The sequence below is a fragment of the Mytilus galloprovincialis genome, chromosome 4 (genome assembly GCF_965363235.1).
Source record: "Mytilus galloprovincialis chromosome 4, xbMytGall1.hap1.1, whole genome shotgun sequence".
Lineage (NCBI taxonomy): Eukaryota > Metazoa > Mollusca > Bivalvia > Mytilida > Mytilidae > Mytilus > Mytilus galloprovincialis.
The window spans coordinates 45,326,476-45,339,418 of record NC_134841.1 but is presented as its reverse complement, the minus strand read 5'-3'; the positions used below and the strand labels follow the sequence as shown (position 1 = coordinate 45,339,418).

Here is a 12,943-nt window from a genome sequence, read left to right as displayed (position 1 = left end):
TATATTTACAGTCATGCCTCCAATTATTAATGTGTCCTACACTCAGTACACACCGGAACAAATTTTTTGTTACACATAGTGAGATTCAAATATTTCAGTAAAAAACAGTTTTATGAATGCGATGCCCTTGTTGAACTGGGTTCGTTTTTGAAAAATGTGTCATTTATTATTTATAACTGTTAAACATAGAGATATTTGATTTGATTTTCAGTTAAAAAAATCACCAATTGGAAGATCATGTATCTATTCACAATTAAATAGAATAATTTTTGAATTTGTGCAACTTCCCTCAATTATCTATGTCACAATGCTTATGTTATATGTCACACTGTTTATGTTATATGTCACAGTAAGAACCTGTTGTTTGTTGACATTCAAGCGGATTCACACCAGAAGACAACCAACCCTCAGCTTCTGGACCAGATTATTCATTTGATAACAGGCAATGCAATAACATGCATATGTTTTTTAATTTAAAGAAAAACCAAAGTTGATACTAGATTTTCAAATTTTTTAATATTGTCTTACTGATATTATTTTCTATCTTGTTTTACAGGAATCTTGTAAGTTATCATGATGGATGAGTCAGACATGACATTAGATCAAAGGTAGGTAAAGAATAAATGTTTGGTTGTGTGTGTGTTTATGTATCAGAAATAGCAGTCATAATATTGCTTTATATCATATTTTTTTTATTGTTTGTACTTAAATAAGGTCTTTAGCTTCTTCGTTTGAATTGTTTTACATTTGTCATTTTGGGGTCTTTTAAAGCTTTCTGTGCAATATTGGTTTTGTTCATTGTTGAAGGCTGTACAGTGACCTATGGTTGCTAGCTTCAACAACATAAGGTGTGATTGGCAATCATACATGTACATTGTACCAGATTTTCTGCTTCTAATATTAATGGCAGTTCTCTCTTGTAATGCTATAGCTCTTTTCTGGGGCTAATTCAGGTAAAATTATTATGAATAAGATTATACTATGAAAAATTTCTTTTCACAACTTAAGCATATACATTTAGGTCAACTTCTGTTAATTTTTTCTCATTTGTCATTTAATTGGTAAATTTGGATAAAGGTGACAGAATAGTATTTGCAAATTTCTTTTACCGGTATAAAGCAAGGGCGAAAGATACCAAAGGGACAGTCAAACTCATAGATCGAAAAATAAACTGACAACGTCACAGCTAAATAGGACAAAACAGACAAACAGACAAACATAGTACACAAGACACAACATAGAAAACTAAAGACTTAGCAACACGAACTCAACCAAAAACTGGGGATGAAAATAAGAATTCTTTTCATTCCAATCTAGTTCAATTATCAAATTTCTTCAGTTAAGGTGGTACCATACACCATGTACACCTCGACTCAAATTAATTTGACTCGTTTAATTTTCATCAAATTTGGACAAAATATTTACTTTGACACTCTTGTCAAGAATATTAAAATTTCAAAAGAATTAAACCAACCATTTCATGAGGAAAATTTCATTGGATATAAGCAGTTGAAAACACTAATTTTGATCATCGGGAACCGTAATATTTCCTTAACAATGGAACATGATTAAAATGTTCAGCTGATTTTTACAGAGTTATCTCCCTGTAGTGTTAGGTACCACCTTAAGCATTACAACAGTGATGATTGGGAGACCTTCCTCATGTTGTTTTAATTAGGCTTTATGAATACTGTGGATTCATCTTTTTTCTTAGGTACTAATTTTATGGGTTGAGGAACAACAGTGTTTTCATAGATATTTGATATTGTGGTTTACCAAAGTCTGCAAACAAACCTATATAAAATCTGCAATTCCTAGAACATTTAAATTCGTGGTTCAACTGTACACAGGACATTGACGAAAATTGTATTCAATGAATTATAATGAATCCACAGTACATGAAACAGCTTTTTCACCTTTGGTCAAAATGTGGTGCTAGTGAAATAGTTATCTAGCATCAAACTGTAAGTGACTTTTAATGAGGTGTATACAAGGATAAAAGCAAATAAATATTAGATGCAACAGTGGCCTACTTTTGTACAGTAATAGTTTTTGTCCCTTGCATCAACTTATAAAGTTGAAAACATGGTAAATATCGATAGCCTTGACAAAATCAGATACACTTTACATTTGATTATTTGGAAAATTCTTTATACCTTATATCTTTTACCTTTTGATTTTTTTAAGGCCAAGACAAATGAGATTAGAGGCCATGTTGGAAGGAGAATCCCCAGCTGTACGGGGACAAGAACAGAGTAGAACTTTCAGGAGGAGGAGCGCTAATGTTAACATACAAAAATGTATCCTCTCTGTTTAAAAAATAACCACTATTATAGTTTATGTGTATTGGTAAAAACAACTATGTAACTGGATTAATCATGTTATGGGTTCCTTTCCAAAGAGTTGAAAAGTCGGTTAATTTGAATTTGTTTTGGGTGAATTCCTGTCTTGTTTAGTCCAGTACTACCATTATTCATATCAATAATTTATGTGAGAATGATTTCTGTCAACTGGAGTCATATATAGATAGAATTAGGTAGCAGTTATGTAACATGCTTTAAAGGTGTAATTTTATAATTGTGACTAAGATGGAGAGTTTTTTCATTGGCACTTATATCACATCTTCCTTTATCTATTTATGATAGTTAGCAAAACATTTAATGGTTGGAGCTCAAAATTAGGGTTAGTCAGGAAGCCCTTAAAACATACAAAATATATGTAAATGTTTTGGCTTGATTAATAAAGTTTTAGTCGATAAAAATCTCCACAATTTGTTTGTATGGAAATCTTGTATGACATATATAATGTGAGCAGCCAGTCTACACACAGTCTCTGTTTTATTTCACTGGGTTTTTATATCTTTTGATAATGTAATGGTAATGACATATTTGAAATCAGGGCTTTTTCATTAAAATGTATGTGGGAGGGTAGAAATGGAAATTTAAATATTGAATGTAGGTCAAAGGTCTATTTTCAGTATGCGTCTATTACCAATTTACCATTATGCAAAATTATCTAAAAAAGTGTTCTTGGTTGTAGGGATATTTTAAAAGTCCCTTCCTACCCTCCCACATAAACTTTAATGGAATACTACGCCCTCACCAATTTTCCATGTAACAAATTGTTTCTTCTAAGTATGTAGGTAACCTGGAAGAAGATTTTATGACAATTGGCTTCAGAATTTAGTATGTTCTTTTGAAAAAGAATTCCCATCTTTTCTAAAATTAAAAAATGTGAAGTATACCAATAAAAGTTTAGCAGGAGCTAGATTTTTAGCGGAAATTTTTTCCAAATGCCATCTGACAAAATTCCTGTAATTCTTGCTGGAGTAAACACAATATCTTCACAGAATTTTTTAACATCCTTGACAAATAGCAGCTTTACAAATGCTTGATGAAAGTATTGCCTCTCCTCTAGAAACTAGAAATGCAGCAACTTCTAGCTTTTCTAGAACACCTGTTCATGGCGTCCTGAGGTACACATCATGTAAGTACAAATAAGATATTTTTTAATACATGAAGCTATTTAATATATATTATGGAGGAGCAATTATAAAGACATGTTAAAAATAAATTGAAGTTGTATAAGAATCAAATTCAGAGAACCTGGTTATTTTTTTCCTCTCGTCCTCTTTTTGTTGGTCTATATGTCTTGACTGTTTTTGTGCATGTGTTCCATGTTGTGTTGAATACAACTTTGTACATGTACTTGCTTGGATTCAGAGGTATGTTATGAACTTGGTCCAGCATCACATTTTAAAGGCCATAAGCTGTTCCTCTGACACTATATGTCTTATACCTTTCTTCTTTAAGTAAGATTTTGTTGTTATTATGTATAGTTGGCTACATTGCTAATTTTATCTGACAACTTTTTGCTTAGAAGATTCCAGGAACTCCAACCATTAGTGACATATTGTAGCATTATGAATATACATTGTGTAGGCTAATCTGAGCATATTTTCTAAAAGCTAATTTACTTTAAAGAGTTGTGTATATTGAACTTTACACACTCAATGTCACATCTGATAGGTCAAAGTCCAATTCAGTAATTAAATATCAAAATGATTTTTAAGATATTTTAAAAAAATTCTGAAGCTATAAGAGGGGACTTATGTCCCAAACAGTTGACACTTCTTTTAGGTTTATATGAATTTGTTTCTTAGATGCTCCAAAAGCAATTGATGTGTCAACCATTTTGGGTCCAACACCAAGAAAAACTCCACAGAAACAAGATAACATCTCATTCCAGACCTCACTGTTGCAGCATCAACCACAGAATAATTCAGGGACGCAATATTTAGTAAGTTGGATTATTGAAGTATAGATATATAAAGAACTTAAAAATAGCTTCTCTGGGGAATTTTTATAGTGGATGCTGATGATTCACTCTTACATAGGTATTATGTAAAACAGTTGTAAGTCAGAATGTTAACACTTCTAGTCACCAGTCATTCCACTGTTTCACTAAGAATTACTCAATGCAGCCAATGGGAATTTTTAATTGTATCAACATGTGTGTGTGTTACTGTTCTATTTTACCCAATTTTAGATAAATGTAAAAAAAGATCTATTAAATCTGTAGCTGACATGAATCATTTCTTAAATAACCGCTAGAAAAAAATGTGATTGATTCTCTTAATTTTCAAACCAAACATTTGCCATTTTTTATTTAGATTATTTTTCTTGTAAGCTACTGTCAAATTCACTGTTGACATTTTGTATCCAAAGAACCGTCATGTTGACTTGCTGGAATCAGTAGAAATGTGAATAATGCATTAGAATAGAAAAAAAGGCAACACCTACCTCAAAACGTTATTTTAGTGCAATATAATCTGAGTAAAGAAGGTAAACACAACAGAAAAACCTTCAGCTTTGGCGTTTTCATTCATATAACGTCATGTTTTGAAATGTCATTAATGTGCAAAACATTAATGGAATTTCATGGAATTTTAATTCAGTTTGATTTTGTACATTTTTTTTTTTATCTCTGATGCATTAATTCTTTTTAGTTATGCCTTAGAATAAGAAAGAAGGCAATGTAAGGTGTTTCAATTGTTATTAATTATTTTAAACACAATGAAATCGACATAGTGTGTGCTCATAGGTTACAATACATGTGGATTTACGTGGGAGGTATATTTTAACAGCCATTGTTGTTGTGCTGGTAAATTCCTCCGTTGACTTCGGAGTACCCTGTTGTAACAGGTATAAGGTTACCAATTGAAAAGATTGGTGGTGGTGTTCGGAAAAAAAATTAAATATATCACTAAAAGTTCCTTTGTCTAAACTATTGTCTCACACAATATAAAGTTCACAGATTGTTATTATAATTTATTAAGGTTCACTGCCCTAAGATTGTGCAATTCATTAATTAAATTTCTGCTGATTTCTTCAATGTCTCTGATAATGTCACTTTGTATTTCTATATAACCCATTCTGGTTAACATTGAGCAGTCCAGAATACAGTGCATGAGAAGCTCTTCGTCGTTAAATATTTCTTCTGCTGTGTCAGTGCTGATTTTCCTAGCCAAAATCTGCTTTAATAGAGCTAAATGCTTTGAACGTGGTGACTCTAGTACTGTGCATTTAAGGATGAAATGGCATCTGTCCTCAGTGTGTGTTTTACAAAGAAGGCAGGTTTCAGACATGCATGTTGATTGAATCTTTTGCAATCAGCTTGGAGAGTATAGGTACCTGTGAGAAGGCGAGCTTTGATTGTGGCTTTTGAGATGTCCCTGATGTTGTTCTGAGTTGTTTTCCAGATATTGTGTGGATGTTTGGTAGCCAGTTCTTGTAGGTTCAGATATTTTAATGATTTTTTCTGTTCAATCTCATCTCTCTAGGACTCTTCCCAGTATTTGTTGATAGCTGAATCGATTTGCTTCTTCCATAGGGTTTTACTTAGTGGATTGTTCATAATTTCGAATGCTGTTGGAAGGCTATATTTCTGTAGGATGATCCTTATATGTGTAAACCAGCTGTTACTTGTTTCATCCTTCATTGCTAACTGCCGTCTGGCAATCTCATGTTCTATGAACTCTGGGTGTGAAGCAATGTTGAAAAAGGTGGTCAATGAGTTTCGCTCTATATGGACTGTAATTGGAGTTGTCCCTAGTAAAGCATACACTGCAACGTTAGCGCATCTGTCAGGGAGCCCTTGGATCTGTTTCAGTAGTTTCTGCTCGTAGATTTCCAAAGTGTTGAGTTCTTTCTGCTGTAATTTTACTACTTCAAGTCCATATGTTATTCTGGGCCTGCTAAATGTTGTAAATATTTTATTCTTTACTACAGGATTGATACCATTTTCCCTGTGTAAGCCAGCTCCTAGTAAGGCATACATTGTACGTCGTCCTTTCTCTATTTTGCTTTCGATATCATTTTTCTTGTTGGCATTTCTCACTATCCCAATATGAGTTGTTTCCTGGACTTCTACTATTGTTTCGTTTCCAATTTTCCATTCCTGTGGCTCCCTTCCTCTTTTGGTGTTAAAGATCACTGCATCGCTTTTGGAGGAGTTTATTGTGAATTTTGTGACATTTTTATGTACATTTTTATGTACATTTCTTAGTCTGTGCTAAGTATAGATATATCGAGAATTTTATCACGGTGTTGTTTACAAAGCTAAAGAAGCACTTCATATTAGAATTCACAATAATATGCTGTTTATAATTACAAGAATTGTATATACAGTTACTGTAATACATAATTTCTCCTTCTGCAGGAGGATATGACAGAAGATTTGACCACCACTAATGTAGGACTGTTAATAGAGGAAGGTCTTGGTATGTTAAGTTTGTCTTAGAAATTTACTATTTTGAGTTTACACTTAGTGAATACACATCTAACATATGTTTAAATCTGCTCATTTGTGAGGTGAACCATAAATTGACAAGTAACTTATGTAGAAAATGCTGAGCTAATTGTCAATAAACAACTACTTCATACTGGTTCAGTGGAAAATTAAGTAAAATTACAAAATATTTTTGCTTCCTAAAAGTTGATAAGCATAAATAAGAAAGTATGCATGATTTTTTTTTTTAAATTCATATTTAGGACACTATTATTAGTTAATAAAGAAAGTATTAGTAGCATCTTCCACATGCCAGGTTCGCTCTCACAACCTCAGTGTTTACAGGCTAGTGATACAGTAGATGCACAATTAGACTTTTCCATCCAGGCCATTATCATGATTATCAGTCTTTAAGATTTTGAGCAACTTAAAAAAATAAATTAAAATACATGTAAAGTGTAACTTGCCTAATCCAACACACTGGGGGACCAGAAAAAAATGTTGGAATATTCAGGTTTTTACTGCAAGGATAAACATATTTTGGGACCATGAAAATGTGTCGGTTAAAGCAGGATGTTGGAATACTCAGGTGTCGGATTAGGCAGGCTACACTGTACAAAATGTACTACAAATAACGTTATGGATATACTTATGCATATATTCTTTAATTGATACTTAGAATTGATTTATTTTTCAGGTTGTAAAGGTTTATTCCAGGATTTTATGCAAATAATGAAATCCTTTCCATCAGGAAATCAGTCTTTTAGTTTGTTACAAGGTTATGAGAAGACTTGCAGAGAACAGGTTACAATGTTAAAGAAAACTTTCCGTGGAGCTACAAGAGATTCAGTGTAAGGAGTTATTAGTTTTGGAAACATTAATATTCACTGAATAATGTAAGAGGCGTAGAAACCAATTAAACCTTGCCCTTACAGCTCTTCTATAAAAGGATGCACAGCAAACCTTTGATCAACTTGCTTGCTATGCTTGTTTGGTGTTTGTAAATAACAGGTAGGTAGTTTGTTTCAGTCTGTTTACTATACTGAAATTTGATAGGACAATAAACATTAACTTCATTTCATGTCAATTTTTATTGTCCAATCAAATCCAAGTATATATAAAATAGACTGAAACTTTGCCTGCCTATTGTTTGACTGTAAATGATACCCAAAGCGCAAGATTCGTGGAAACCATTGATACAGAAAACATGACTGGATTATAGATATTGAAATACAAGCACGAACTTGTTAGATTTATGACCGTTTATTGAAATTAAAAAGTCGACTAACATATGCATTTTGTTTATGCAAGCCCTTTGATTTTACCCATGGCTGTCTTTTTATGTTGACAAACAGCAAATGTCCCAATACACCCAAAAAGAGTCATTAAACAACAACTTTTTTTTATTATTAAGTTCATGTTTTACATGATAATTATATTTTCATCTTGCATATAAAGTACCAACCCTATTATTTTCAACACTCTGAGTTTTCATTTTATTCTGTACTCATAATAATTGTGTTGCATACCAATGCATTTGCTTCATTTTATGGGAATACAAACCATTGTTTAGAAACCCAAATACATTTGGTGTAGGTAGTCTAGCTAACTGAAGAGAGTATTTCTCACACTTTTTGTTGTTAAGTTTTTAAAGCCGGAATTAGATATATTTATAAGATTTGAAAAATTATGTAAGATTCCTCATACTTGTGTATATAAAAAAGAAGATGTCACGGGTATGACTGCCAATGAGACAACTATCCACAAAAGACCAAAATGACACAGACATTAACAACTACTAGAACACACCCGTGATATCGCGGGTCCGTGACTGAATTAAAGTATAACTATGCGCAAGCATTATTTTAGTATTAGTATTGTCATCTGATAAAGTCATACCGATTATAAGATACACAGTTTTCTCTGCTTTCAAATCTTTCTGTTTGAACCCGTCGAACTGGAACTTATCAATTATTGGTAATATTAATTATTTGAAAAACAAAAGGTCCTGGAATGGAGTATTTTGTAATCAACAGCATTGTCCTATATTAGTTATAAATAAAGTTGAATTCTTTGATTCGCTGTTTTACGTCATGCCCGCTAACAAATTGAAAACTGTACCTATACGCCTTATTTTAAGTCCAGATTTTTAGTATTCGTATTGTTATCTAAGAAAGTCTTACTGATTAAAATATTACAATAGGTAACAATTCGACAATTTAGTAGTGTCAGCCCTGTGATTATGACCCGTGTATATAGCATATTAATCCTGAATACACCGTTTGTTGGTGCGCCTGTTAGATGCGGAACGTACAGATAAGGTAATAGGTAACAGGTGAATATACTATTGGTATTGGTATCGGACTCGACCCGGAACTTCTTAATTATTGGCAATATTAATTACGTGGAAAACAAAAGGGCCTGGAGTGGTGTAATTTTTAATCTACACCTTTGTACTATATTAGTTATATATAAAGTTGAATTCTTTGATTAGTCGTTTTTACGTGATGACGGCTGACAAATTGGACCTCGTAATTTTAGTATTATAGATAGGTCACTGTACGGCCTTAACAATACATGATATAAGCTTATTATTACACTTGCATATATGAAGAACTCGTCACAAAACATGCAAAAGGGTTTCATATGAAATAAAATTTTAAAAATAAAATCCTCCCACCCGCCCCATTTTTTTCAAAAATTTGGATGAAAATCTACTAATTAATTTTAGTTGGCCTTATAGAAGAGCTGTAATAATGAGCTTGGCGTTGATTGGTGTTCATTGAATGTATGGGAGATTCAATAGAAAATAAGCTTTTTTAATTGCATTTTATATACATTTTTGTAGTATATAAGGAAGCTATGTGTCTATGCAACTATGTACCATTTATGTGTTAAACATAATTAAAAGGTTGATTTACAATAATTTTGATCAAATGAATCTGAGTTAAAACTCAAAAAGCATATTTTGTATTTTTATGCCCCACCTACGATAGTATACATGTACTATGAACTTATAACTGAATAAAAGTGGGAATTAAGATAGGAAAGTCACAATAAATCCTTTCTATTAGAATTTTAAAGAGCAAACCGCATTAACTGAAAGTTAACACTGATAACAGAAACATATTTTTTTTTCACAGCAATTCCAAATAAATTTTAGATTTTATATCATTACTTAAACTTATTACTTTTAGGTCACAACAGAAATATGCTTTGTTACACTTACTGAATGAAGAAAGAAACACATGGCAGCTAGTTATGTCGTTGTTCAAAGATCAGGTGGAAGCAGAACAAAAAGATGAAATGGGTGAAGATATGGCAGTTGATCAGGTAAATCATTGGTTCTAATAGATTAAGATATGGCAGTTGATCTGGTAAATCATTGGTTCTAATAGATCAAGATATGGCAGTTGATCAGGTAAATCATTGGTTCTAATAGATTAAGATATGGCAGTTGATCAGGTAAATCATTGGTTTTAATAGATCAAGATATGGCAGTTGATCAGGTAAATCATTGGTTCTAATAGATTAAGATATGGCAGTTAATCAGGTAAATCATTGGTTCTAATAGATTAAGATAGATATGACAATTGATCAGGCAAAGCATTGGTTCTTATGGATGAAGATATGGCAGTTGATCAGACAAATCATTGGGTATTATAGGTGAAGAAATCACAGTTTTTTATGTGTGACCTGTTAATTCAAACAATTATGTGTGTTTAAAAAGATTGTTCCATGTAATGACTATTTTAGTTTTTTTTGAAACTTTTATAATGTTTTAATTTTAAAATCATATTTCTACTAGTTAAAAAAAAACCTTCAGTTTGTATCTCATTAAAAAAAGCATTCTATACACACAACTGTCTTTTTGGACCTGTTATTATTATCCATCCACTATATTTTTTAATTAGGGGGAAAATTAGATAAGTATTGCTTTGTCATCTCATCCAAATTACATTGTGCAAAACCTTGGTTTTATTGTATTTTAAGGACATGTCATGAAAATTACTAGATTTCATGTCATGCAAATATACATTGTATATCAGTACAACTGAGTGTGTGGCTAAAGCTGTAGAATATCTGTTGTATTAAGATAAAAGTAATATTGTGATATTTATATTTGATATCAGACTAAATTGTCTTTGTTTCTATCTGTGTAAGTAATGTGTTAAGGCTTTAGCTGCAAATTTGAATGGTTATGTAATGGAATTTTTACTTGATAATGATTTAACAATAATGTTTAATCTCTATTTCCAGGAAACACCTTTAAGAAGGAGCGATAAAGAAGTTGCAGAAAGTTTGTTTGAAAAGCACTCTGATGTTAGACAATGCCAGGTCTGTTGATTTTTTTTTCATATTTTATTAATTATTTTGCATGATCATTTGGTAAATAAGTTTAAAGTCAAGTTTCACAGTCTTATACATTGCTATACTGTAGAAGTATATTATTTATGGGGTACTTATGATATAAAGCAAAAATGTCGGATCTGTTCATACTTTCAGTATTAACTGCACACATGGAATTATGAATTGACAGTGTTCAAAAAAACATAAACCAATCTTTTCCCCACAAAACACAAAAATAGTTATCAGACAAGTAATAAAAAGTAATTTTATATATGTATAATAGTGTATTTTCTGTTACAGTGTGTTGTAGACTGGTTAGAAAGTTGTGCACAGGAGAGTGTGGATAATTACACAGAAAATGTACATTTCTTTTCTGACAGAGCTGTAGCATGGTGAGTCAAGATTTTATAGACTTACAACTCTGTTGTCAAAAGGAAGATTACAGTTGAACATAATTATTATACCCCTACTTTAAAAAAAGTGGGGGTATACTGTTTTACCTCTGTCTGTCCATCCATCCGTCAGTCAATCCATCCATCCATCAGTCAGTCTGTCCGTCCCATGAAAATGTTGTTGATTTTTTTCTTAGGAACTACAATACAAGGATTTTCTGTTTACCAAACACTTATCATTTTACACATGATAGCCAAGTTGAAAATATTTGTTTTTCTTTTATAAAATATTCTATATTTAGATATACATGTAAAACAATCATGTGCTTTATTATATTTTTAGTTCCTGATTAAAGAATTATTATATTTTCAAGTTAGTAGATATAAGAAGATGTTGTATGAGTGCCAATGAGACAACTCTCCATCTAAGTCACAATTTGTAAAAGTACACCATTATAGGTCAAAGTACTATAAAGAGCCCCAAAAATGTCTAGTGGTAAACCATCCAAACAGGAAAACCAAGAGTCTAATCTATATAAAAAAAACCAAGAAACCCGAAACAGTTATGAACCACATAAACAAACGACAACCACTGAACAACAGGTTTACAAGTTTGTGAATTTCCTTCTCATTTTGAAAAGGGTCCTCATTTGTGGAATGTCATAAATAGTCCAACTATTGTATCACTAGCCTATCAACACTGAGGTGGTGCATTCAACTCCAATCTTATTTGACTAGGATTGTCACTTTTCCAGCTGGAGGTTGGTAATTCTCTAGGGACTGTCCCTCATTCTCTTCCAATAAAAACTGATTGCCACAAAAAAGCCAAGACTGTTGACCAATGGATCTTTTAAACACAAAAATTTAAATCTGGTTTGTGTATTTTATTTTATGTTTATTTTTCAGGGAAAATACTTTGAGTAAACTTAAAAGCAAAGAATCAGGACTATTTGGTAGTGAAAGGCCAATGGTAGATGAAATGGTATGTTCTATGTTTTACGATACTGTAAATTCATAAATTATTGCATGCATTTATTATTACGATTTTGCCATTTTAAATTAAAATGCGAATATAAAATTGTTGCAATATTGAGAAAAAATCCTGTTTAATTAAAAAAATGCAAGTTTTAATTATTGCAATAATAACCCTGTTGCATTTTTCGCAATAATAAAAACTTTACAACATTTTCTAAAATTGCTGTAGTCTTTGATTTTGCAGTTATAAGGATTATACCTGTTGGATTGTAAATGTATAAGATGAGATTCAGTTGCAGTATAAATAGTTATAGAGATAGCCGTATCAAGTTATACAGATTTTATATTTGGGGAATGCTAGGCATATATTTCACTAGATAAGCTAAGCTGGGTTGAATGTGTCTTTATATTCATCTGGCTGAACCAAATTGATGTCT

At 31.8% G+C, this 12,943-nt stretch overlaps 1 protein-coding gene across 1 annotated transcript in view; it reads left to right on the top strand.

Annotated features, from left to right (window-relative positions):
• The window catches only part of LOC143072243 (nuclear pore complex protein Nup107-like), a 31,097-nt gene that overhangs the window by 1,967 nt on the left and 16,187 nt on the right, over window positions 1-12,943 (top strand). Inside the window, exons 2-11 of the mRNA XM_076247099.1 lie at window positions 557-608; window positions 2,188-2,300; window positions 3,379-3,486; window positions 4,163-4,299; window positions 6,721-6,781; window positions 7,487-7,640; window positions 9,987-10,122; window positions 11,050-11,127; window positions 11,440-11,531; window positions 12,438-12,513. Coding sequence (XP_076103214.1) covers window positions 574-608; window positions 2,188-2,300; window positions 3,379-3,486; window positions 4,163-4,299; window positions 6,721-6,781; window positions 7,487-7,640; window positions 9,987-10,122; window positions 11,050-11,127; window positions 11,440-11,531; window positions 12,438-12,513 — 990 coding nt within the window. The 5' untranslated portion in view covers window positions 557-573. The remainder of the gene's footprint in view (window positions 1-556; window positions 609-2,187; window positions 2,301-3,378; window positions 3,487-4,162; window positions 4,300-6,720; window positions 6,782-7,486; window positions 7,641-9,986; window positions 10,123-11,049; window positions 11,128-11,439; window positions 11,532-12,437; window positions 12,514-12,943) is intronic.